This window comes from Heteronotia binoei, chromosome 6, assembly GCF_032191835.1.
Source record: "Heteronotia binoei isolate CCM8104 ecotype False Entrance Well chromosome 6, APGP_CSIRO_Hbin_v1, whole genome shotgun sequence".
In the NCBI taxonomy this organism is placed as follows: Eukaryota; Metazoa; Chordata; class Lepidosauria; order Squamata; family Gekkonidae; genus Heteronotia; species Heteronotia binoei.
The window spans coordinates 93,893,919-93,921,915 of NC_083228.1; the positions used below are offsets into that span (position 1 = coordinate 93,893,919).

Consider the following 27,997-nt stretch of genomic DNA (forward strand, 5'->3'; position numbering starts at 1 on the left):
GAAAGTAGAGAAAGAAGTACTTTTCTCCCTTTCTCACAATACGAGAACTCGTGGGCATTCGATGAAATTGCTGAGCAGACAGGTTAAAACGGATAAAAGGAAGTACTTCTTCACCCAAAGGGTGATTAACATGTGGAATTCACTGCCACAGGAGGTGGTGGCGGCCACAAGCATGGCCACCTTCAAGAGGGGATGAGATAAAAATATGGAGCAGAGGTCCATCAGTGGCTATTAGCCACAGTGTGTATGTGTGTGTGTGTGTGTGTGTGTATATATATATATATATATATATATATATATATATATATATATATATATATATATATATATATATATATATATTTGGCCGCTGTGTGACACAGAATGTTGGACTGGATGGGCCATTGGCCTGATCTAACATGGCTTCTCTTATGTTCTTATAGATTGACAACACAGGGAAATTGCTTTCCTTCCTTCCATTCTCTCTCTCTCTCCCACACTCCCACACACAAAGAAAGAGCATCTTTGGGATGATGGCAGCAGGATACCCTTCAGCATCCTCAACCATCCAAGATAGTTAGATTAGATTCCATCTCAAAGCTTTACTATCTAGAATGTAGTTCCTAAATAAAATGACTATTATTAGTCTTGAAACTGAGGTGCCTCTGTGTAACTTTGTAACTCTGCCAACACACTAAGAACAAAGAGTTTCTGTTGTGTGTCGTCAAGACACACTCTGCTATGGTGAGACAGGATACTGGATTAACTATATCAGTTACTCCCAACAACCTCAACCATTCTGTCTCCCACCATTAATCTCTCTTCATGCAGGCTTAGGTATACAAACAGGTGAGAGGAGTAACAATTTGCCACCCATTTCATCTCTCTTGAATAGGTAAAGAGCTCCAACCCCTTTCCAAACCTGGGGTTCCTTTTCCTCTCTTTCCCAGAGATGTCTCCAGAGAGAGAGACCATTTCCCTTTTATTATTCATCCCTCGCCCAGCTACCACTCAAGGCTACCAGAAACAGCGACCCTGATACTTCTTACTCTCCACCACCATGATATAATTAAGTAAATGCACGCCCCACAGATATGAAGGTTGGTGTATAGGGGTGGGTGTATTTTCTCTGAAACACTAGCCATCCAGTCAATAGGATTAAGCAGAGAATACAAAGAATTATATTTTATTTACATCTTCAACAACATAGAATGACTCAAACACAGCAATGCATTTTTCCTAATATTTTAATGGATGATACCAGATGACCCAAACAGTCACAAATTATGAAGTATGAGTTCTCAGAAGTCAGCTCTAACTCAGGCTGTTTCCTTCATAGACTCAGAATCCTCCTTTTTTCCATGATTGACTGACTGTTCTCCTCATCTCTAACTTTCTGTTTTTAACTGACAGGCTCTTCCAACATTCCAACAGCTCCAGTTGGCTGCCTCTAGGAAAGGCAGAGCTGGACCTGTCCATCACAATGCAAACTATTGTTTGGGCTAAAAAAAGAAGGAACAAAAGTGCATTGGAGTGTACAAGGAAGGGCTGAGCACACAAGCACAAGCCTCATTCCTAGAGTGCCAAACTATGATGTGGTGAGATGTGTGAAAGGACCTATAGTTAACATTAAAACCAGGCTAATTTTTGCCCCATGTCTTCCAATATAAAAGGGTTCTTTCTTTCATTTTGATGATCAGTAGCTTCCTCATACTTGCCGAGTAAAGAAGAATAAGTGCTAGACACATTTGTGGATTGTATTACTAGGTAATGAGGCAGAGCTTGGCCATTTCCTCTGCATGACATATAAATGTTGCAGGTAATTCTAGTCATGAGCCATCAAACTTTGCTGAGCAAAAAGCTTCTGTCTTCTTATTCCTGCAAACATTGCTTCTCTGAACACCTTGCTCACTGCTAGTAACAGCTACTATTTCCCCCCCTTTGTAAAGTCAATTTCATGCTGATAAAAGTATGCCATGGTCAGTGTGAGGGACTGAAATTTTCTAGCCTGACAGCAAACAAGTGCAGCAGTTAAACCCTTCCTTTTGCATTCTGGCCATAAGGCATGAAACTGACCATTTCTGATCACTTGTCAAACCAATTTAACATTTACTGTATCCAGAGAAATGCTAGTTCCCTAATGTGTCAAAAGGCAAATCTCACACACAATTCTGAATACAGCTTTTCTGCGCTACTTTCCTTTAGTGCTTATGCTCCAGTTGCATGATATAAGAGCCAGGGATGAATTCCTTGCTATTTTGACCCTGAAATCTGCAAATTAGGTTTGCTATGTCATCATGCAAAAAAAGGTATTATAGTGCCAAAAATACTAACTATAAATATATGTTAGTGGGATCTGATATATGTTACTGGTAATAACTGACCAGAAGAAGAAGAAGAGATTGGATTTATACACCACCCTCACTCAAAGTTGCTTACAATCTCCTTTACCTTCCCCTCCACACAACAGACACCCTGTGAGGTAGGTGGGACTGAGAGAGCTCTGACAGAAACTGGTCTTGAGAGAACAATTCTGGAAGAGTTATGACTGACCCAAGATCACTCCAGCAGTTGCATGTGGAGGAGTGGAGAATCAAATCGTGTTCTCCCAAATTAGAGTCTGTACACTTAACCACTACATCAAACTGACCAGGAGCTGTGGTAGAAAACTTGCTGAAAATGTTGACTTGGTGCCAAAAAAAAGGGGGGGGGCAAATGCTATGCTGGGAATTATTATGAAGGGGACTGAAAACAAATCAACAGTATCATAATGTCCCTGTATAAATCAATGGTGTGGCCTCATTTGGAATACTGTGTACAGTTCTGGTCACTGCACCTAGAAAAAGATATTCTAGCATTGGGAAAAGTGAAGAATAGGGCAACTAAAATATTAAGATGATGCAACAATTTCTCTGTGAAGACAGGCTAAACAGGTTAGGGATCTTTAGCTTGGAGAAATGACGACTGAAGAGTGACATTACTACCGCCAACTTGTTTAATTGGAAACAAAATACTCCCAGCCTGAGGCAAGATCCAGAAAGGGTCCATGCCTTGTTCCAAAGCATTTGTTTTAGAGATGTATGAGGTTTACAAAATTATGCATGGGGTAGAGAAGGTAGAGAAAGTAGTACTTTTCTCCCTTTCTCACAATACAAGAACTCATGAGTACTCAATGAAATTACTAAGCAGTTGGGTTAGAATGGATAAAAGGAAGTACTTCACCCAAAGAGTAATTAACGCATGAAATTTGCTGCTGCAGGAAGTGGTGGCAGCTACAAGCATAAACATCTTTAAGAGGGAATTGGATGAACATATGAAGCAGAGGTCCATCTGTGTCTATTAGCCATAAGGTAACATGGGAGAAAGTAATTTTAAAAGTATGATGGGAGTAAGGTTTTATTATGACAATTAGAATTCAAGAAGCATTTTAGGGTAGATGCTGAGCTGCTATAATTTAGTATACCTTCCAGTGATGTCAAGGGTATGTGGAATATGCAAATTAGTTGTGCAATTTAATTGTGCTAATGAGCTCCAGCACCTCTTTTTCTACAAAATGACCCCTGGAAGGAACACTATGCCTGGGGCAGTGATGCTCTGTATTTTTGGTGCTCGAGGGACAACGGTAGAAGTTCTGGCACTGCTGGTGGACCTCCTGATGGCATCTAGGTTTTGCCCACTGTGTGACACATAGTGTCAGACTAGATGGGCCATTGGCCTGATCCAGCATGCCTTATCTTATGCTCTTATGTCCTCCCATATTTGAAATTGTAACTTCTTTTCTTTCTTCCTGGATGAAGCATCTGTCCTGTACCCATTCCATCTATATGCGCCCCCTTGCCCAGTTAGTATGGAGGTATGAGTTGGGTTGCCATCAGTATGCCAGTGACACCTAGCTCTATCTGTTGATGGATGGCCACCAAGACTCTGCCTCAGAAAATCTTGGCTTTGTGCTCAAGGCCATGACTGGGTGGTTGCAACAGACCTGACTGAAACTAAATCCGTCAAAGACGGAGGTCCTGTGTCTGGCCAGGGTGGAATAGGCATGAGAATAAGGCTCCCAACCATTGGTGGGGCACTTCTGTCACTAGCACCAAGGGTTCAGAGACTTGGGGTGATCCTGCATGTCTCATTGTCTGTAGAGGCCCAGGTCACCACAGTAGCCAGGTCTGCCTTCTACTATCTATGGCAGGCAAAACAACTGGCTCCCTACCTTTCCATCCAGGATCTGACCACAGTGATCCATGCAATGGTCACTTCCAGACTAGATTACAGCAAATTTGCTCTATGTGGGCTTGCCCTTGAATCTGATCTGGAAACTCCATTTCATAGAATCATAGAGTTGGAAGGGACCTCTAGGGTCATCTAGTCCAATCCCCTGCACAATGCAGGAAACTCACAAACACCTCCCCCTAACTTCACAGGATCTTCATTGCTGTCAGATGGCCATCTAGCCTCTGTTTAAAAACCTCCAAGGAAGGAGAACCCACCACCTCCTGAGTAAGCCTGTTCCACTGAGGAATCACTCTAACGGTCAGGAAGTTCTTCCTAATGTTGAGCCAGAAACTCTTTTGATTTAATTTCAACCCATTGGTTCTGGTCCTACCTTCCAGGGCCACAGAAAACAATTCAACACCATCCTCTAGATGACAGCCCTTCAAGATCATATCACCTCTCAGCCGCCTCCTCTCCAGGCTAAACATCCCCAGCTCCTTCAACCTTTTCTCATAGGACTTGGTCTCCAGACCCCTCACCATCTTCGTCGCCCTTCTCTGGACCCGTTCCAGCTTGTCTATATCCTTCTTAAAATGTGGTGCCCAAAATTGAACACAATACTCCAGGTGAGGTCTTACCAGAGCAGAGTAAAGCAATACCATCACATCACGTGATCTGGACACTATACTTCTGTTGATACAGCCCAAAATTGCATTTGCCTTTTTAGCTACCACATCACACTGTTGAGTCTTGTTCAGCGTATGATCCACTAAGACCCCTAGATTCTTTTCGCACGTACTACTGCTAAGACAAGTCTCCCCATTCTATAACCATGCATTGGATTTTTCCTACCTAAATGCAGAACTTCACATTTATCCCTGTTAAAATTCATTTTATTGGTTTTAGCCCAGTTTTCCAGCCTGTCAAGGTCATCCTGTATCCTGTTTCTGTCTTCTTCTGTGTTTGTAACCCCTCCCAATTTAGTATCATCTGCAAATTTAATAAGCATTCCCTCTATTTCTTCATCCAAATCATTGATAAAGATGTTAAACAAAACAGGTCCCAGGATAGATCCTTGAGGCACTGTACTTGTCACTTCTCTCCAAGAGGATGAGGAACCATTCACAAGCACTCTTTGGGTGTGATCTGTCAAACAGTTACAGATCCACCTAACGGTAACAGGATCCAAACCACATTTTACCAACTTGTCAACAAGGATGGTATGTGGAACTTTATCAAAAGCCTTACTGAAATCAAGATAAACAATGTCTACAGCATTCCCCTGATCCAGTAAAGTAAAAAAAGAGATCAGGTTAATCTGACATGACTTGTTCTTGAGAAAACCATACTGGCTCTTAGTAACCATACCCATTCTTTCTAAATGTTCCAGGACCGACTGTTTGATGATTTGTTCTAAAACTTTTCCAGGTATAGACATCAAGCTGGTGGGTCAGTAGTTACCCAGATCGTCTTTTTTCCCCTTCTTGATGATGGGGACAACATTCACCTGCCTCCAATCTCTCGGCACCTCTCTTGTTCTCCATGAATTCTCAAAAATAATAGCTAGATGCTCAGAAATTACATCCACAAGCTCTTTTAGAACCCTTGGATGCAATTCATCTGGCCCTGAGGACTTAGTTTCATTTAAAGAAACTAGGTGTTTATGTACTACCCCTATGCTGATCCTAGGTTGGAACTTCATATTCTTCTTATATGTTCTGTTTTTGCCATGTTGAGCACCGTTTCCCTCAGAAGAGAAGAATGAAGAAAAGTAGGAATTGAGCAGTTCCACCCTCTCTTCATTACCTGTTACAATTTCACTTTCTTGCCCTTGCAATGGGCCTACCATGTCCTTGCTCTTTTTCTTACTCTGAACATAAGAAAAGAACCCTTTTTTGTTTGGTGCAGAATGCTGTAGCACCCCTGCTTGCTGCAGCACCTATTCAGATGCACATGCAACCAGTGCTCTGCCAGCTTTACTGGTTACCAATTGAGTACCAGATTCAGTTCAAGGTTTTGGTTCTGACCTTCAAAGCCCTGAACGACCTGGGACCAGCATATCTGTGAGACTGCCTCTTCCCATATACCCCCTGGAGAGCCTTACACTCCATGGATCAACATCTTCTAGTAATCCCTGGTCCAAAAGAAGTCCACTTAGCCTCAACCCAGGCCAGGGCATTATCTGTTCTGGCCCCTACCTAGTGGAACAAGCTCCTATTGGATTTTAGGGCCCTGCAGGGATTGTTGCAGTTCCACAGGGCCTGTAAGACAGAGCTGTTCCACCAGGCATTCAACTGAAGCGGTGGGCATTTTGTTATTCTGTGGCCTCCCTGCTTCAGGGACCCCAATAAAATAGCTCTGTGGACCCAGTTATCTTTTACCCACACTCCTGCCCCACCACCATGCCCTCACCCTCACGGAGTGCAGCCGCGGCAGTGTGAAAGTAGGACTGGGTGAGCTCTGGTTGAGCAGGGCCTGAGCAGCGGTGTGGAGTGCCTCAGAGGTGTGGAGTGCCTCTGAGAGTGCACTGCAGAGGTGTTCTCCTCTGAGTGGGGCCTCCCTTGTGAGGGAAGCCCAGATCAGAGAATCTACAGTGACCCCCCCCCACCCGGCTGCTTTCATCTTGAAGGCAAGAGCAGCTGGGTGGAGCACATTCTCCTCCAAGCCAGGCTTTCCTTGCAAGGGTAGCCCAGCTTGGAGGAAAACACATGCCAATGTGCCATCCTGCCACTCAGCTTCCTTTTTTTGTTATTTATACTTTATTAAATTTTCATAAGCACATCGCAGACAGTCATTCCATCAAATGGACAATGGCACTCATCCCACACTCTGTGCACTGCCACCATGAATTCTCCTGATCTAAACTGCCTGTAACCTGAACGACTTAATTAGATGCTGGCATGCCAGTTCCCCAGCCCACACGCCCCGGGCAGGCAAAACCCAAACTTCAAGGTACAGAGTATTGAGTATTTGATGCTTCTTAAAAAGCCGACCAAATCTCTTCGAATTGTTGTTGTTGACATTGCCGGCGATATGCTGCCCTTTCTTGCACAGCTAAGGCATACATTACCTCGAGCCAAATTATAATCGTGCCAGTGAAGTCTTCACACCACTGCAGCAGGATAAGCCACTTCGCAATCATTATAGCACGTGCAGCCCATCTTCGCTGCATATGAGTCAGTGGCCAGGTCAACGGGAAGTAGTTCAATAATATCTGCATAGCAGAGATAGACTGGTCAATATTGAGTACCTGTTGCATCCATCGAACGATCCCATCCCAGAAATTTTGTAATGTCGGGCAATTCCACAGCATGTGAACCAGACCCGCCACTGGGTGCAGACACTGCCAACAAGCCAAGGATTCAGCCAAACCATGCTTATAGAGGCGGAGAGGAGTCCAATAAATCCTGAACAAAAGCTTTTGTTGTATTAAAATCAGACGAAGATCTTTCAAACAATGCCGGAGATCACTACAAATAGCCGCCCATTGAAAAGGGTAAATAGGGCAGTTGATTTCCTCACTCCATTGACATCACAAATCTTCCATAGAGTATTGCGAGTCTTTTTTCAGACATGAATATAAAACACGGACTGGCTTATTTTGTTCTATTGCATGTTCTAGAGTCTGCAGGAGAGGCAGGGCATCCGGAACTGCCAAGGCGTCTGTGCCAAAAGAAGTGGACAGTGAATGCTTCAGTTGCTGGAATTGCAGCCACTGGTTAGCTGGTAACCCAAAGCTGCTTTGTAGATCCTCAAAAGAAAGAAATGCATCCTCATTGCTATCTTTAAGCTGATTGAGAGTTAAGAGACCCCTCTGTGCCCATAGCTTCCAAATCACCGGCTGTCCCTTTATCTTCACTTCGGGGTTGCCCCAAAGGTTCATCCGACTATGGATGTAGTTGTCAAATCCGTAGGTATCACCCAAATATTGCCATGTTTGTCTTGACGCCCGAATTGATGGAAGAACCGGCTCTCCCTGATGGTATGTTGACCCAAGCACACTCCATGTTGACAAAGGAGTGAGAACAGCAGTTTCCAAGTTCATCAGGGGTGACCCTGCAAGTTGATGAAGTGAAGCCCATCACTGAATACCAGCCAACAAGTATGCCCAATGGTATAGGCATAAATTTGGCAGGCCGAATCCACCTCGGTCAAATGGTAACTGTAGACGTGCCCACGACAGCCAGGGGGGTTTCCCCTCCCACAAGAATTTCATTAATATTGAGTTGATTTTTCGAAACCATTTCTGCGGTATGTATTGATGGATACCACACAACACGTAAAAGAAACGGGGGTAGATGATCATCTTCAGAACGTTTATTTTACCCCAAAGCGACAAGGGGACAGCGGACCATCGCTCTAGCTCCGACTATATTTTCCCTATTACTTTATTTAAGTTTAACTCAATCAGCATCTTAGGCTGTTTAGGAACAAGAATACCCAAATACATAATAAAAGCCTCTTGAACTGAGAACTGCCCAATGTCTCCCATCAGTGCCTCTTCACCCCCAATCTGTAAAATTTCTGATTTTTGCCAGTTAATTTTATAACCGGACAGCCTGCCCCAAAGTAAGTTACCAGTTGAATAATCGCCAGTATCGATATTTCCAGCTGCATAATGGTAAGCATAGCGTCATCGGCATATAACAAAATCTTGAATGTCTGTGATTGATGACACATGCCATGGATGTTGTCATTCAATCGAACCGCCCTAGCGAGTGGCTCCAAACAAAGATCAAAGAGAAGAGGGGACAGCGATCCTGCCTCTATCTGCGCCACCTTCATCACTTTCGGGGTGTGGATCCCCCAGTGGGGTGGTCTCCCGACTCCCTCCGCCGGCTGTTTCTGATAGCCCTGCGCCCCCTCTTTCATTTGATATGTGTCCCGTGCGGATGCCACCCTCCCGCCGGGAGATGCCGCAAAATGAGCCCCCTTGAGGCTTATGGCGGCAGGGCTCGGGGGAAGCGAGCTAGACTGCTGTTCTTTTGAGGGGTTATAGAGTGTTTCGAGCCCGTCCCTGTGGCATCGGTCCCATCGTTGTGGGGCCCAGGGGGCCGGCGCAGCGGCCCGCTGAAGCAGCCTGTCGGTCACTTCCGGGTTCCTGTCCTGCATCTCAACCTGTGTTATTAGTGACAGGCACGGGACACATATCAAATGAAAGAGGGGGTGCAGGGCTATCAGAAACAGCCGGCGGAGGGAGTCGCAAGACCACCCCACTGGGGGATCCACACCCCGAAAGTGATGAAGGTGGCGCAGATAGAGCCAACAGAGCAAACAGGACAAAATAAATAGGCTGCATTATGCAGCACAGTTGAGAAAGTGCCTTATCCCATATACTGATGAAGTAAATACAGGATCTGAGAACAAAATTGCACCAGAAGACACAAACACAAAGCTCCCTTACACTGAATCAGTGGTTGGGTCCACCAAAGTCAGTATTGTCCACTCCAGTCACAAACACAAAGCTCCCTTACACTGAATCAGTGCTTGGGTCCACCAAAGTCAGTATTGTCACATAAGAGAAGCCCTGTTGGATCAGGCCAGTGACCCATCCAGTCCAACACTCTGCGTCACATAAGAACATAAGAGAAGCCCTGTTGGATCAGGCCAGTGGCCCATCCAGTCCAACACTCTGTGTCACATAAGAGAAGCCCTGTTGGATCAGGCCAATGGCCCCTCCAGCCCAACACTCTGCGTCACATAAGAGAAGCCATGTTGGATCAGGCCAATGGCCCATCCAGTCCAACACTCTGTGTCACATAAGAACATAAGAGAAGCCCTGTTGGATCAGGCCAATGGCCCATCCAGTCCAACACTCTGTCACATAAAAACATAAGAGAAGCCCTGTTGGATCAGGCCAGTGGCCCATTCAGTCAGGAAGGGGGGAGGGAGGGAGGGAAGGAAGGAAGGAAGGAAGGAGGGAAGGAAGGAAGGAAGAAAGGAAGGGAGGGGAAGGGAGGAAGGAAGGAAGGAAGGAGGGAGGGAAGGAAGGGAGGAGGGAGGGAGGGAGGAGGGAGGGAGGGAAGAAGGGAAGGAAGGAGGGAAGGAAGGAAGGAAGGAGGGAAGGAAGGAAGAAAGGGAGGGAGGGAGGGGAAGGGAAGGGAGGAAGGAAGGAGGGAGGGAAGGGAGGAGGGAGGGAAGGAAGGGAGGGAAGGAAGGAAGGAAGGAAGGAAGGAAGGAAGGAAGGAAGGAAGGAAGGAAGGAAGGAAGGAAGGAAGGAAGGAAGGAAGGAAGGAAGGAGGGAGGGAGGGTAGACAAAGAAACAAAGAAAGCAAAGATAGTGGACGGAAGAAATGGAGAGAAAGGTCAGGAATATTATGAGAGAGAGAGAGTGAGAGAGGGTGGGTGGGTGACATGGAAACAAAGCAAAAAGACAGGAGGACGGAGGGATGAACATCCACCCCTCTCCTCCTCCCCATGACTCCCACTTACCCACCATGAAGTTTCCAATGATGTGCTTGCAGCTGTCCATCCCCAAGGACAAGGCGAAGCAGGCTGGGGCCTGGGCGGAGAAGTGAAGCAGGCCCACGCAGGCCGCCTCTCTGCCCCTGCAGGGAGTAGTGGGGCGGGGCCTGCTCCTGCTCCTCCAGCGTTGCTGCTCAGGGTCCTAGAAGGACCCAGATTCGGGGCTTCTCTGCTCGCTGTGCTGCTTCTCCGAGATGGGCTCAGGCTGAGCCCATCTCGGAAAAGCAGCCACGGCGAGCGGAGCAGAGGCCGCCGCGCTGCGCGGAGGGAGGTAAGGAAGGAAGGAAGGAGGGAGGGAAGGAAGGAGGGAGGGAGGGGAGGGAGGGAGGGAAGGAAGGAAGGAAGGAGGGAGGGAAGGAAGTAGGGAAGGAAGGGAGGAGGGAGGGAGGGAAGGAAGGAAGGAAGGAAGGAGGGAGGGAGGGAAGGAAGGAAGGAAGGAAGGAAGGAAGGAAGGAAGGAAGGAAGGAAGGAAGGAAGGAAGGAGGGAGGGAGGGAAGGAAGGAAGGAGGGAGGAAGGAAGGAGGGAGGGAAGGAAAGAAGGAAGGCCAGCCGCCCCCCCCCCGCCAGCCGCCCCCCCGCCAGCCGCCCCCCCCCTGCTTTCGGCTTACCTTGATCCAGGGCGGTGGCGGCCTCTCCTCTGGGCTGCTGGCGGGGCTGGCGGTGGCTGCGGAGGCCGGGAAGGTGGCGGAGAGGCCGGCGCTGGTCTCTGGAGGCCTCCAGGGACCAGCGCCAGCCTCTCCACGCTGCCTCCGCTGGTCTCTGGAGGCCTCCAGGGACCAGCGCTGGCCTCTCCACGGCCTCCGCTGGCCTCTGGAGGCCTCCAGGGACCAGCGCCGGCCTCTCCACGGCCTCCGCTGGCCTCTGGAGGCCCTCCAGGGACCAGCAGCGGCCTTTCCACGGCCTCCACCACCGCCGCCGGACCCCGCGCGCGGGCGGGGAAGGCGGGGAGTGAGGCAGCCAGCGTCCCTGCGCGTGCGCACACCGCCGTGCGCACGCACAGGGACGCTGGCTGCCTCACTCCCCGCCTTCCCGGCCCGCGCGCGCAGCCCGCCGGCTCCCTGCTGGCTATACCGGACTTTCTAATGGTCCCGGTATAGGCAGCCCGGGAGCTGGGAATTGGTGGCCAGAACCGGGAAAGTCCCGGGAGACCGGGACAGTCTGGTCACCCTACCTACAGCATACAGTAGAACTACAGATAACATTAGAATTTCTATAGCCAATCCATATACAAAAGAACCCTTTCAGGTAACCTCCTCCATTAGCATGCCACAGCCCAGGAAGCTCCCACAAGATAATGACTCATTCATAGTCCACCTGCCTGTGTAGATAAAAATTACCTGCCTACCAACTACTTCTTAATTTGACCCAGAGAGAACTCCAGTTTTCTTGGTTACACCTCTGAGGATGCCAGTCACGGTTGCTGGTGAAACGTCAGGTCTCACAATGCCAAGACCACGGACACACAGCCCGGAAAATCTACAACAACCAAATGAAATATTTTCATCCTAAAATCACAACATAAAATATAGGCAATACCCAGGGGTTATTTCATAGAAAATGAGGTGGCGGAGCTTGTTAGCACAACTCATTTGCATATGCCACACACCCCTGACATCACTGGAAATTGTACTAAATTATATCAGTATCTACCTTAAAATGCTTCTTGAATTATAATTGTCATAATAAAACCTTGCTACCATCATGCTTTTTAAATTACTTTTTCCTATGTTGCCACAGTGGCATGAAGAAGATTTTCATCTATCTTCTTTATGTTTTGGCTATTTCCCGATTTTTTATGAGGGGAAATATCAGAAAGTTTCTCAAATCCTTAGAGTTCAGCAAAATTCTCACTTGATAAAATTCTCACAAGGGGGTTTGAACAAAGGAGCAAGTATTAGGGGGACAGGGGTAAGAAAGAAAGAACACAAAATGTAGAGGTTCTGGAGCTCCATTCCTGTGAACTCCTGCCCAAAATGAGGCCTGGTAAATAGAGGTGAATGGTTCTCATAAATGGAGGTGAATGGTTTTCCACAATTATAAATATCTATGGTGCTTTACATGGTATTTTTCCATGTGGGTTTATTTCCATGTGGCATTTTTCTGTGTGGGCTTTTTCCATGTGGACTTTTTCCCTATGACTATTTATGATCATGGTTTTTTCTCTGTGAGCTTTTTTTCCTGTGGGCTTTTTTCTATTTACTGATACCACCAACTGCAGAATTGGAATTTGTTTTTAGAGTGTTATATTGTTTTTAGATTGTATATTGTTTTATTCAATGTATCTGATATTAACCTTGTATTATTGACTGTTGTTACCTGCTCAGAGCCCATTTTGGAAAGGGTAGACTATAAATCTAAATAAATAAATAAATTGAGGAACACCTTTAATGATAAATTTCTAGTATCCTCTTCCTGGAAGAAGCCTTCAGAAGAATCAGCAAGCAGAGTTCTTTGAGGTGGAACAGCTGTCACACAAGTTCATATATGGACAAGCTGTTACAGAAAGACATTATGTGCAGGGCAGTAGCCAGCAGGGGGTGTGGGTCACAGGGTTGCACCCCTTATTGAATCTGCAGCACCCCCTATTGTATCTCCACCTCAGGAGCACCCATACCTCAATCCTCACCATTCTTCGAGTTTGAATCTTAAGCCATGCCACAAATGACTCAAAACAATTTCCCAACCCTCCTTCCTTCTTCATGAGGAGCCCTACCTGGGGTGGGTGGGTTCCCATCCCTTCCCCTCCACCAAGCCAGATGAGATCCTCCTGTGAGGATAGTCTAGCCCACTGCCTGACCTAACCTAGGTCTCCATGTCAACACTGGCCACCAGGACAACAGCTGCCCATGTTTGAAATACCCACAGTGGCCTGCCCCTCAGAGAAAAGAGAGTGCACATTGAAAGAGGAAAAGCTGGTGACCACCTACCTGGGTAAGGAGATACTCCTCCCCTCCATTGCACCAGGGCAGTGGGGGAGGATCTTGCTGCTGGCATGGTGCAATGTGACCAGATAGCAATGCTACCCAACCCCCAAGCCTCTTGTAATTTAATCAATCAATCCTTTGTTACCAGCCGTGAAAACCTGAAATCTTTGATAATCCTTTATTAGCATGTGAAATTAATATGATGGAACATAAAATACAGATTGCTTTTTGGACTGAAGTTGGATAAATATACCATCAAATTGACTCTCTGGTTTCTTTTCAGATTGCATAAATCTTTCACCTCTGATAATTAATTTAATTTGATTAGCTACAGTAATTTAATGTAATTTGAACTAATTTAATTAGGGTGTCCCAGGGGGCCAAGAGACCCACCCACCAAAAAATTCCTGGCTACAGGCCTTTTTCCTTCCTTAAATGAATAGGGATCAGTAATATTTTCCTCAAATGTAAAGTGTGTGACCCTACGTGAGCAGGAATTGGGGAATTATGGGTAATCACCTACTTCAGACAACAGGTTGGATGGTGAAAGAGAAGGAAGTTGGAGAAGCAATCACTCTGAAACGCAAGTGCTGTTAAAGCAGAACAGGAGAGTTCTCATCATGGATATCAGAGATAAATGAGATGTGAACGGCACATGTACTATTGTTCTGAAGCCCATAAATAAGATCTCCAAAGATAGTGACAGAAAATCCCACTACACCTTTTTGAATCAAGGAGAGAATGTGAGCACATGGAAAGACTGAATAAAATTACCTAGAGAGATGAAAAAAACAAAGCTTGGCAAAATGGACCAATTATAAGAGGACACTTGCAATTTCAGTCCTGTCTTCTAGTTGCTTTCCATCCTCTCCATCTGCCCGCTTTCATCCCTTCCCAGTTTCACTCAAATACTGGATAATGTCTCTGACAAGGTCTGCCACACCCAGCAGCTATCTAAAAAGGGGGAAGTTAAAAGGACAGATATCTGTAAAAACAGGTTTTGGGAGCAATCTAAACAGGTCTGCACGGAAGTAAGTTTCATTAGATTCAGTGGGGCTAACTCCCAGGAAGAGTAATTGAGCAGATCAATGATGTATAGTGGTTAGAGCGCTGAACTAAGACTAGGGGGGCGGGGACGGAGTTCAAATCCCAGTGGCCATGAAACTTTTTGGTGACCTTGGCCCTTTCTTCTCCCTCAGCTTAATATATCTCACAGGGTTGTTGTGCAGCTAAAATGGAGGGAAGAGCCATGCATGCTGCCCTGAGCTCTTTAGAGGAATGGCATGATAAAAATATAATAAATAACTATATTGTAAATCAAGCATTTTCAGTGAGATCTACCGTGACTCCAAGATCTCTCTCCTGGTCAGTTACTGCCAGTTTGGACCCCATCAATATATATATTTATAGTTGGGATTTTTTGATCCAATGTGCATTTGCCCCCCCAGTCGGAATGAAGAGGCAGACGCATTGTTGGGTTTTAAACCGGGCCGCTTTATTAGAATTAACAAATATAACTGGCAGGGGGGGGAAACCAGACCAGACAAGCCCTGGGGTCAACACCTGGACCCCGCCTTGTCCAAAGGGCGAGCCACCCTGCCCCCAGCACAAACCCGCCGTAATCGGGTTGTAACTGAGCGGCCAGGCCTCCAGCCATCACCAACCGGGCTGGCATCGATCCCCATGGAAAGATCCACCCAGGTGAGGCTCCCTGTGATCTGCATCACCGTACTGAGCCGTTTAGCCCATCTACGGTTCCTGCAGACCACCGCACCAACGGTGCTAGGCCATAGGTGCTCCCCTGGGAAACCCAGTGGCCAAACCTCATCCAGCCTGCGACCGAACTAATACTCACAAAACCTAACCTACTAGGCAGTACAAGGTAGGCGAAAAACACCCCCACGTAGGCCAATTGTGCGGGAGTGAAAAAATTCCTACCTGGCCCCAAAAGGCGACCGGCATGAACCTGTACTGCCAACGGGAAGGGCGGGCGGGCAGAGAGCCGAAACAAAACTGCGTAGTAAGGCGGGAGCCGGGGCTTATATAGCCCCGACTCCGCGCCTTGCAAAAACACCCGTATGTCGGGTGATGTTGCTGCCCCTCCCTGCTTCCGGGGATGCAAAGACGGCCCCCAGCCTATAGCCTGCAAGCTGGCTCGGCTGGGAGGGGGCCGGACCTACTTTGCCTATGTTGAATCTCATTTGTCATGATGACACCCACTCACCCAGCCTTGACAGATCCCTCTGGAGTGCCTCACAATCCTCCCTGGTTCTTACTACCCTGAACAACTTAGCATCATCTGCAAACGAAGAAGAAGAAAAAGTAGTAGTTGGATTTATATCCCACCTTTCACTTGCTGCATGCCGAAATAAGGAGTGAATGTTTGCTGGGATCAGATCCAGTGTTTATTTGGTGTAAATATTCCACTTAATACATACTGAGTTCTAGTCTTGGTCAAAGTCTACCAAATTCTTATTATAGCAATAGACCAAAGTAAAACAAGCTGACATTTAGACCAGTAAAACTCTGCTATCTTCTGAATAAGCATTTTCTTCCTCATTTTAGGAGATGTATGTTTGTGTATAGGCAGCCCCATGGTGCAGAGTAGTAAAGTTGCAGTACTGCAGTCTGAGCTCTCTGCTCATGACCTAAATTCAATCCTGGTGGAAGCTAGGTTCAGGTAGCCAGCTCGAGGTTCATTCAGCCTTCCATCCTTCCGAGGTCGGTAAAATGAGTACTCAGCTTGCTGGGGGGGGAGAGTGTAGATGACTGGGGAAGGCAATGGCAAACCACCCCGTAAAAAGTCTGCCATGAAAACGTTGTGATGCGATGTCACCTCAGAGTTGTAAACGACTGGTGCTTGCACAGGGAACTATCTTTACCTTTATATGTGTATTAACATCTAGTGCTAGAGCTCTGTACTATGATATTGAACTAATTCTATAGTTTATATATTCATTTATTGTCAACTATTACATGTTTGTGGACAGGCTAAAATCACAGAAGAGCTGAAAAAAATAAAGAAGCAAATTGCCAAAACTTCTATTTATGACAACTTTTAAACTGTAATGTTAACCAGAGAGAGGCATGGCACTTGAATTTTGATTAACTAGTAACATTCATTCTCTTTTTTCCTCTTCTAGGTTAATATTCTGCACAATTCCAACTCTAATATTATGGAATATGTAAACCATATGGTAATACAGCCACAGTTTCTCCAGTCAATACATCACCCAGAGGAGAGCATAAACAGTATTCATAGCTCAGGTAAACTGTATTAACACGGACTGAAAGATCATCTAGTTCAGTTTTCATTTTCTGGTGGTAGCCACCAAAATGGGTGTGAGCTTTTATAAGCATGGCAGGAGCAAATGAATGGCATTTCCATGTCATTGTCATGGGAAAGAACCATGGATAGGACCAATCTTTATCAATTTGTCCATCCTCTTAGGAGAGAGAATATAACCATGTTGTGAGAAGTTGTTCCTTGCACAAAAAGGGTTTCAAGAGAAGGATGACAGCACTACCTATGGCTCATCTAGCCTAGCACTTTGTTGGCCATCCCACACAATTTGATGTAAAAACTACTCTGCAACCCTCCAGCAGTGTGAGTCCATTTCCTTTCAAGTCAAGTCTGTCTACTTTGTACAGACTTGGGTTGTCCCAAAGCCTTCTGCACTGCTTAAGAAATCTAAACACTTTCTCCCTGAACTATCTCATCCATATATTAGCTACCCTCCTCCCTCTGTCTAGCTGGCCCTGTATGTAAAACAGGCAGTATTGCTAAGAAGGTTGCCTTAAAGGTTTTTAATTTTCCACCCAGCAACCTAATTTCCCCCCCCAGGACTGCACAACTGCACTTCCTACTGTGACTGATGTTACCAAGCACCATGAGCACTGACTCCGCTCCTGCACCGTCTCCCAGCCTATTTAGGCAGTTCATAATGTCAACTTTTGCACCAGATACAAAGATCAATATGCAGTCAAAACACTGGTCACAGACCCACCTTTATACATTGCTAAGGATTGGCGCTCCTATTATGCCTCCTTTTGTCCCCTTTACAGGGCTTTTTTTTCTGGAAAAAGAGGTGCCGGAACTCTCAAGAGGGAAATGAAGGAGAAACACACAGGTGCCCCTCACGAACTTGTAAACATTTTTTGAGAATTTTATTTCCATAAAGAAGTTCTGGAACTCCTTTCTGCTGCATTCCCTGAGAAAAAAGCTCTGCCCTTTTATCCCTTCAGCATGAGAGAATATCCATTTGTTTGAGGAATGGGTGTCTTCTAAGAGATCTTTTCCTCCTCCTAGACTGACAGCCTCTGTTCCTCCCTTACAACAGTGGAACTGTCAACATGGCACTGGGATGCCTCTAGCATATTTCTGAATCTCCTCTAGCATATCTGTGAATGTCTACATACCTGTCTGCTTCTCTCAGCATCCTTAAAGGAGATGGAATAATTCTCTGGAACTCATCGCGCCGAGTACACACTTGCAATTTCTGTCTGGCAGGCATACATGCAACACTCTGCAATACATTGGATAGCTCTTATTTCCTTTCAGGCTTTCTACTTCCATTGCTGTCTGTCTTTTACTGCCTTTTAGTTTAAGATATGGTATTTATTTGACACTATGCAGTTATTCAATAGAGATAACTGAGTCTAGTGTACTGGTCTAGTGAGAACTGAGTCTAGTGCTTAGTTGCTGAACTCACACAGATGCCAAACTCTTTCATCTGTTACCCTTGATTGTTGGGTCTCAGAATTCTGACTGGCTTACAGGCTAGTCCTAAATAAATAACTATGGCAAAACGTCCACCTTTCTGTTTGGCAAGTCAGAGTTCTTGAAACCTAGCTAATAAAACATACAGCGATTGCCATGTTCTATGGTGATTGAACAGTGGGTCGTGATCTAACGAGGTCAGTAGGGGCCTTTCAAGAGGCAGAGATCTCTACCTTGACACCTTTCTGGGCTTAAAATATTATCTGTAATCTTTAGAGTTAAACTTAGTTTAGATCTAGGTATGCCTGTAACTAATGCTCTCAGCTACCACGGCAGAGTTGAAAGGTTGCAAGTTGCCACAGAAATTTCATCTGCAAACCACCTAAATAATCCTGTGCAATGTACAAAAATTGTGAATCAGCTCACATTTTACATATTTAGAAGTGTGGCAACCCCAGAAATGGCCTTCTTGGTCAGGAGCTAAAACTCTCCACAGGGAGAGTCATCTGTTTCCCTCTTCTAGTAAAGACTTTTTTTTTTTTTGCTTTGTATGGTGTTCCCTCATTAACTTTCATTAGCTTTCCTCTCTGTTTTTGTGTCCTGGTGTGTATTTATATGCTTTGTTGAATTATTTTAAATATTTTATAGATTTTATTATGTATTTTAAAGATTGTTTGGATTGTTTGCAACCCTGGGGACCCTGTTGGGTGAAAAGGCAGCATACAAATGTTTTACATTTTCTATATGTGCTTCTCCATGTGTTCATATAAAATAAATAGGATGTATATCTGTATGGATAGAATATAGAACAGATATTTTTACCCCATTTTTATTTCATTCTAGTACTGCCAAGTGTGGCTACAATTGTCATAGTAATCTGTGTCAGCATCCTAGTCTTCATTGTTGCTTTGGGGGCCTATAGAATTCGGTCAGCTTACCAACTTAGTTCAAAGGAAAATGAAGGCAGTAAAGAAAACGAAATGGATTGGGATGATTCAGCTTTGACCATCACTGTCAATCCTATGGAGGTAAGCAGCAAAACATAGCCAACAACCTTTTTAAGGTTTGGGATTCTCAATAGTTACTTTTAAAGTTAATTATTTGAAAGAGTGAAGATCGTATAATTGTATAAGACTGAAAGGGGCACTTGAAAGATGATCAGCCCAGCATTTTAGCCTAATGCAGGATTCCCCTCAAAGCCTGTCACCCTAGTTATGGCCTAATCAATCATAAAGCTAGGCTTATTTATAACACCACATCCAGTGAACAGCATGAATTGAGTAAAATCAGATCCCCTTTAGAGGGTGATCCCAAAGCCTCTTACTTGGTCCATAACTGTGATTGCCTAATATCATGCTTCTCCAAGTGGGAGGCTAAATGGGAAGGTGGTATAATGCTGATAAGCATCTCTTTGAAGTCCCCCTGCCCATAAGCAGCTCCACCTCCTGCTGTAAGGCTGGTACAATGACCTCCATGGTTTGAACAGAGCCCTGAATGCGTATCAGCTGTCAGAAGTGAAATTTTGGTTTAGCAGTCTGTATTACAGCAATTGCTAGACATCTGGCAAAATAGTGATGCATTTCAGAACAGATAAGAATACTTTTTTTTCCTAAGTGGACTATTCCTCCTGTGTGTTTCTGCACAATATAGAAATATGAAGAGCCTTGTCATGCAGATGAAGAAAGTGAGGAGGACGTAGAAGATGAAGAAGATGATACAACCAGTACTGAGTCAGATGAAAGTGAAGAAGAGGAGGAAGAGGAGGAGGAAGAAGAAGATGCCATTGGAAACAAACAAAACAAACAGAATACCACCAGGCAAGATCAGCTAGAGTGGGATGATTCAACACTACCTTACTAGAAACCCTTAGTTCTATTGATTGCTCCTTTTGTAAACACCGTGTATTTCTGAGTCAATCCTACTGAGTGAACCCCACCTTGGATCTATAATTGACAGGATTTAACATCTGTTGACTACAGGTGATGGAATTGCCTTGCCTAAGTTTGATGTAGTTGTATCAAACTGCTCCAAATAGTTGTTCCTTCCTAGTGTATGGATAATGGCACCTGGTAAAGCACAGGGTAAAACCATTAGTGTGTCACCACTAATAACAGCACCAGTCTGAAGCCATCTGTTCCTTACTGTTTCACCCCTTCCATGGAAGCCCCTGTGACCTTCTAAATACAAATATGCAGAAGTCCTGTTGTTCAGTCCATAGAGGAGACAGTTCAGCTTACATTAAGATTCATTTCTGGACAAACAATTAAAAAAAATGGCTTGTGTTTTATTTTACTCTGTGTTTGGGTAAAGTACCTTCTCTTCAGAGGTGGAGAAAGGTGTCAGTGCTGCTCATTACAGAGAGCAACATTATTTTGCTGTCTTTCAAAAGCTTCTGCTTTGTGGTTATGCAGAAGATTCTTCATACTTTCAATTGGAGTGTGTGTGTGTGCACACATGTCCATATAACTGGTATAGATAATCCATTTCACTGCCTCATGTTGTTAAAATCTTGCAGTCAGAAATCCTTATCCAGTCCACCTATTGAAGGTAGAGTAATGCCATGCAAAATCCCATAAAATGAAACCTTTGCATATAATGGCTTTCAGTGCCCTTTAAGGATGTTATCTGATGTGAAATGTAGTTTCAGCTGGAATGTGGCTTTGGCTAAGACCAGTGCTTTTGATGTGCACAGAAAATGTAACTGGTGTAACCTGAATTGCAAATCATTACCTTGTTGCAGTATCATATGGCAACACTTATGCTGTAGCTTGGTTTGGTTGGGGCTTAGATTAGTACTGTTCAAAAAATCAAAATAAAATATATAGGCATGGGGAAAACATTTCCTTTTTGACTGTTAAAAGAACTGAATTAATTATTCCAATTGTTGCCTGGTTAATCTATACAATACCAGCATTAAAAGCCAAGCAGGCCATGGCTCAAGTGAATGGGACAACATTATTTCACTAGCTATTCTTTGAATCTCAAATTGGTCTGCCATTTTACTTCAACAAAAACCTGTGTTTGGAAAATACAAGAACAAGAAATGATTATGCAGAACTTTAAAACAACAGTAAGTAGTGTTTGAAAACAAATATATTTTATAAAGTAGGGTAGCTTTTTGTTTTTCTAACCTTTGTGTTCTAAATGTGCAGAACAGGTTGACAAGTCTGCATGGTTTATTGTGTTATTTCTTTTCTCCTTAATATTATTTGTGGCTGTTTAGCACAGTATTTGATGCTGTGCATATTTTAAATATATAGCAGCCAAGATGGCTGACATAGCAGTAAAGAATGCTGCTTTACAGCTTTTCGTTTATACTTTCATAATATTTCCCCCCTAAAGATTTGTATGCATTTTATCACATTATCTGAGATTAAAGAAGTGCCAATTTGTCACCCTGGTCCAAGAAAGCCTCCATGTATAATCACCAAACCAGAGATTATAGCATTTTCTGATTTGGAAAAAAGAAACCTCCTTTCCTTTCCTTTCCTTTCCTTTCCTTTCCTTTCCTTTCCTTTCCTTTCCTTTCCTTTCCTTTCCTTTCCTTTCCTTTCCTTTCCTTTCCTTTCCTTTCCTTTCCTTTCCTTTCCTTTCCTTTCCTTTGAGAAATAGAGATTTCAGTTCTGTGTAAAGGGTATAAGATGCTCAGTCATGGGAAGGAAAGTGGCAAAGCCCTTTCTCCTGCCTGATCAAAAGATCAAAGCCATGGTTATTCTTGGATTCCCATTTAGGCATGCCATATTTGAAACTAAGATGGGTTAAAGATGCTTTGAGAATGATGGGTGTAGAGACTGCTGTGACCTTAGTTACCTACCAGTGGGTGACATTCACAAGCCCAATTATAGCACAAGGTCTAGGTAAAGCAGCTTCTCCCCCCTTCCTGATAAGCCATTAACATGAACTAATATAAATAATGTATATATTAAAATATGTCCATATGTCTAAATCAAACTAGGCTCCAAGAAGAATCTATATTTTAAGTTAAGGCTTTATTTATTTTACCAACCTGAGTAAACATTCTATTAAAATACTGTAATTATGAATAGAATGTCAACTGAAACATTGTACCAGCTTCCATGTTCATCATATTTGAGCAGATCTATGACAAATGCAGGTTTCTTTATAATACCAAATGAGCAACAGCATGACTCTAGAATTACCTGTTTGATAACTGCAGAAAATGTCATTTGTATGTCTTTAATTAGTTTGTTATTGAGTTTCACCTTGACTGGTCTTCATTCAGTCAGCCCCAGGTTGATCGCTCTGTGTATTGATACCTTTCCTTTCCAGTTTTGTGCTGTAGTGCACAACTAGAAGTATAGAGCCCCAAGCAAGAAAGAGCTGTCTTTTTTCCCAGGGCTGCTCTGCTTCGGCCTAGTTCCTAGTTCATAGCAGCAAACCTCTTACACTTCTGTATAACAGGAAGCCAATCCTGACTGTCTGGTGAGCATATCTATATGGTACATGTATTTACAGTTATTTATTTGGCACATTCACAGTTTACACTTTTAAACGGACACAAAAATCTTAGTCATACACCTAAAAAAGCTATGTTTGAACAGCTGAACACTGAGGCAAAGAAGTTCTAGAAAAAGAAACCTGAACTCTCAAATTCAAACTGCATGGATACAATCTTACAGTGCAGCAAAACAATCAGAAAGACAATTAACAATTTCACAGACAGGCTGTTGATTTGTTTACATTCAGAGGTAGTAATCAGAGTCTGATAGGATGGAAAGACACTAGATTAAATAGTTAAGGCAATTAACATTCTGGATGCTCATGTTGTACTTGTAATGAAATAGTGAATGTCTCCTGGAGACCATACAGGACAATATTCTAATGAGGAGGTTGAATGAAGCTGCTAAGGTATCTGATGCAGTTTTAACAGGCAAGGCTTATCCAAGGGCTACAAAAATTCATTGTAAACTTGCTTGCTTGCACTGTGGATTAGAATGGATGTTAATAATTTGTATTTAGGTACTAGAACCAGATTGGGTTCATTACAAAGGGCACAAAAGTAAAGTGAGTTGTAAATATGTCCAGTTTCTACATGAATGATGTCAAAGCCTCTCCAAGGGGGTTTCCAAACCATTTCTGGGATGCTCCCTACATCCACTGGCAGTGAATTCCACAATCTGATTACACATTGAGTAAAGAATTATTTCATTTTGTCTGTCCTGAATCAACTGTCTTTTTAAGATGGTGGATCTGTTGCTAATCTACCTTTTCTTTTGTTTTCCATTGACATTTGTGTTTATAGTTATAGAGCTGACCTTGTCAAACTGTCAGTGTCACAGAGCTCACTCAGTTCACCTTGCTTCTTAATGTCTCAGCCCTCTTCCAATCCATGCACCATCTTCACAGAAGTTTTTTTTTTTAATCTAGAAAAGGTTCCACTGCTTATTTATTTATTTATTTGGTTCTGTTTGTATCCTGCCTTCTCTGCCGAAGCAGGCTCAGGGCAGCTCATGTTGTATGTATTAGGATCATCTGTGCCACACAAGGGAAAATCCACAACATTTTTTAAAGGTGACATTTTTTTAAAAAGTGATATGTATTTATGATTTTGACTTCCTTGAAACAACTACAAAATCTCAGTTCTTAGGGTGGTTTCAGACACATGTTTAGCATGTCTACAATGTATTTTTTTTCCTACACAAAACATCCTTTTGGCTTTTTATATTGTGAGTGTGCAACATCTCCCAATACACACAAAAAGGGTAGTTTTGTGAATTCATAATACATTCAGATTTAGATCTTCTAGCGCGGGGGGGGCGGGGTTGCAAGATACATAAAAGCAAGGAAATCAGCTTAATGATGCAATCATGTTGATAGACGGTAACAACAAGCTTGAATAATCACTTAACAATCACAGATTTAAGAGCAGTAGAAAGATCAGAAGTTTGAATGGAAAGGAGTAAGATTTTCAGCAAGAGTGTTGGTGGCAAATGTGTAGAAAGAGTTCATTTGAGTGCTTAGAATAGAGTTGTATGAAAATGTGAAGGTGACACAGTGTACAGGCCATTAGACTGAACGTAAGAGATTGTGAACTACATGCTTTGCTCCCTCTTCCAGGACTGCATGTATATGCATGAGTGTATGTATGCATGACACAGTGGCATCCTTAGTGGGAGGCAACCACTGAAGGGTATCTTGCAACACTCATCAGAACAAACTGGCTTTGGGCAATTTAATCTTTTGTAGGTGAGGCTGTATACTGGCATTTGGGTTCCAGACTGAGCTAATGTGGATTTATGGATACTTAAGGATCTCAGCTATGATTTTCAAGACCTGCAGTTTCCATTTGGTCCAAGTTCTGGAGGGAAAGCATGGGAATATTGTGCCACTAGGTTCAAAAAGGCGTAATTGTTGACAACATGGTTCCTAAGATCTGCATTAGCCAGCAAGTGTCAATATTGATTCTGAATGGTTCAACAGAACAGAAAGCAGCATGACACAGACATACAATATGATAGCATATACTCCATCTTATATGTATTCAAGTGCCAAATGGATTTCACCTCCCCTTCCATACCACTCTGCCACAAATGATGTGGTGTCGAAGCTTGTTATCAGAAAGTGCTGTAATCAGCAATTACAAGCATTATCCCTGCAGAAGTTCACTGACTTGTGGTCTTTAACGAAAATGAAATCCTTTTGTTTCATCTGATTAAGCAGGTGATGGTGTCTGTAAAGCAGCTACTGTACTGTATGACATTTGCTTCTTTATTCAGCGTAGAAATACAACCTCTGTAATCTGCAGGCTACTGGAAAGTTCCCTCATTCCACAATATGTACTTCCTGATTAGATTAATTATATATGTGCAGGACTCGTCTGTTTATTGAAAATGACAATATAATGCTCATAGCACAATTTAATTTTCATGTAGCCAATTTTCAGCAGTCTAGCTGGAGGGAAAGAAATAGTGTGTAGTAAATCTTGATGTCTGCCACATGATTAACATCCCCATTTTTGTGATTAATGCTTGCTCTACCTTTGTGAGTTGGTTTTCCTTCCCCTCCAGTGTTCTGAGTCCTGTTTTGTTCCACTTCTCTGCTCAGATTCTTCTGTATTGGCAACAGTTGGCAAATATTCCTTGGACAGGAATAAAGGTGTTGCAATCATTTGAAATGTGTCATATGAAATGTAACTACATATTTCCCCCCTCTGTCTGTAACACAGCAGAAGAAAATTTGTTTTATGAGCCTTAGGCATTTGGCAAACAGAACTTTTCAGGAATCAGTTCTTTTAAGTTACCACAGTGACAATACTGCAGTTTCAATGTAACAATTTTAACCAGTGGTAGATTTGCATTTTGATAGAAACCTTAGACCACTTTTGTAATTTCTTCCTCCACTGGCAAGTTAAGGCAGCTTCTTGACATCTCTTCTACTTAGTTCATTCTGGCCATTCCATTCCAAAGATGGCTTTGTCTTGCCCAGGGTTTAGGACAGTTCTGGTACATAGGAAATTGAGTGTACTTCGTAGTACACTTGCACTTGTGCAAAGACTCTAATACAGGGGTGTCAAACATACCGCCCGCAGAGGGCTCCAATCAGGCCCTCCAACAACTGTCTGCCATCTGCTTCATTTTCCCTTGCCTGCTATTTTCAGTCACCATTTTGTGTTTCTCCCCAGACAGGCCAGAGCAACAAAGCAGCCTTTCCCTCTCCCCACTCCTTTTTCCCAAAGGCAGGAGGAGGGAGGAGCAGCCTCTGCCAATGAGGGAGCTTGGCTCTATAGCTCTGCTGGGTGATTAAATTTGCCAAGCTCAATTAATCACCCTGCAGAGCTACTGAGACAAACCTCTCTTCCTTCTAATAAATGGCTGAGACTAGCTTTTAAGACTAGCAACGTTTTAGTGAAGGAATGAGCTTTTTGCCTTGCTACAGAGAGAGAGAGAGAGAGAGAGTTTTGTTGGGCCTGTTATGGGTGTAAATGGGTTCCCCTCCTCTTTTTCACTGTACTCATACCCTCCAGTCTTTCTCAATAGGAAAGCATGTGGACTATTTAGAAGAGAAATATCAAAATTAGGCTGAGTGTGTGTTCCACCCCAGGTTTACCCAGCAATTTTTCCTTATTTTTTCTTCCACATTTTCCTTTGATTGGGGGTCTTGAATATAGACTTCCCAGATAGTAGGCTAACACTGACCACTGTACATGGCTCTCTTTGTTCTTGTAGTCCCTCCTCCTGGCAACCCCATATTCTCTCCCATTCCCCCTGCCTCATTGTCTCTTTTTCAGGCACTCACCAAACTACCTTTTAGCTGCATCCCATTTTCAGTCATATTTTCAGTCATATTTAGTTTTTATTTATTTATACCCCATCTTTTTCCACACTGGGGACCAAAGCAGCTTACATAATTCTCCTCTTCTCTTTTTTAGCTACACAACAACTAGAGTTGCCAGACTGGCAGGGAGTGCGAGGGAGCCTTCAAGGTTTGGGGCAGGGCTCTGAGATATGATGACATCACATTAAAGTTGTGTCATCAGGGCAGAGATGTTATGTGGTGATGCTGTGGTTTTGAGGCAAAACTCTATGATAAAATCACCATCAAACCATAGAGTTTTGCCCAGAAACCAGAGCATCGCCATGACATTGCTGTTTGGGATGGGGTTTCCCCCTGGCAGAACCCCTTCCAAATGGGAAAATCCCCTGCTGGGACCTGGGGAATGGTAACCCTAACAACAGCCCTGTGAGATAGCTTAGGCTGAAAGCATGTGACTGGATGAAAGTATGTGAGCTGCCACAGAAAACTGGTGATTTGAACCTGAGTCTCTGAGACCTTATTCAAAAGCTTTAACCATTAAACCACACTGGCTTTGTTTGGGTGGCTGCTGTTGAAGAATAGTAAGCAGCCAGACCTAGTTGAGTCATGCCAGATAGGTATCAAGTGGTTGCTGCCAGGCTAGGATTTCCAAACTCTAGGTGATCTTCCAGAATTACAACTCATAGAATCATAGAGTTGGAGGGGACCTCCCAACAACAGAGATCTGTCTCCCTGGAGAAAATGGCTGCTGGAGGGGGGGGGGACTCTGTCATTATATCCATATGAGGCCCATCCCCAAACTCTGCTCTCCTCATACTTCACCCCAGATTTTCTAGGAGTTTCCCAGTCTGGAGCTGGACAGACCCTGATAAGTTGTCCCTCAAAGGCCAAAATAACCCTGGGAAGGATCCTGCACTCTCCACTTGCCTTTTACTCACTGAAACTCAGCCTGGAATGCTGTGGTTGCCTAGCAACAGCCATTGAAAAAATATATTTGTTGAAATTACCCTCCCCAATGTATTTTGAAATATTTCAGATTTTTCTGCAAATGTGGCGCATTTTTCAGGTTTGTAGATGTTTGCATGTTGACCATTCCAATCATTGGATTCAGGTTTCCTCAAATTTGGTGGACTTCACTATTAGAATATGAGAATGATGACTGATGATATTGTAATTGGACAAGGAAGGCAGAAGGGCAGTAGTTTGTGCAATGTAATGGAAAAACACCACTAACATAGTAGCAAAAGAAACTGTTGGGCCCTATATTAATAAAAGAAAATTACTGGTCAGAGGAATCCAGTAGCTATATTTTCCAGTAATCTCTGAATCAAGCCCTTATCTTTGATTTTGTAAGGCACTTTTCTCTGATGGGTTGAATCTTCTTGATGTAAGCATCTTGCTTTAATGGAAAGTTCCTTCTGCT

At 43.8% G+C, this 27,997-nt stretch overlaps 1 protein-coding gene across 1 annotated transcript in view; it reads left to right on the forward strand.

Annotated features, from left to right (window-relative positions):
• CLSTN2 (calsyntenin 2) overlaps positions 1 to 20,620 on the forward strand; it is a 715,214-nt gene extending 694,594 nt beyond the window's left edge. Inside the window, exons 15-17 of the mRNA XM_060242174.1 lie at positions 16,724 to 16,847; positions 19,144 to 19,328; positions 19,951 to 20,620. Of these exons, the coding sequence (XP_060098157.1) occupies positions 16,724 to 16,847; positions 19,144 to 19,328; positions 19,951 to 20,160 (519 nt within the window). The 3' untranslated portion in view covers positions 20,161 to 20,620. The remainder of the gene's footprint in view (positions 1 to 16,723; positions 16,848 to 19,143; positions 19,329 to 19,950) is intronic.
• Positions 20,621 to 27,997: the final 7,377 nt, after the last annotated feature.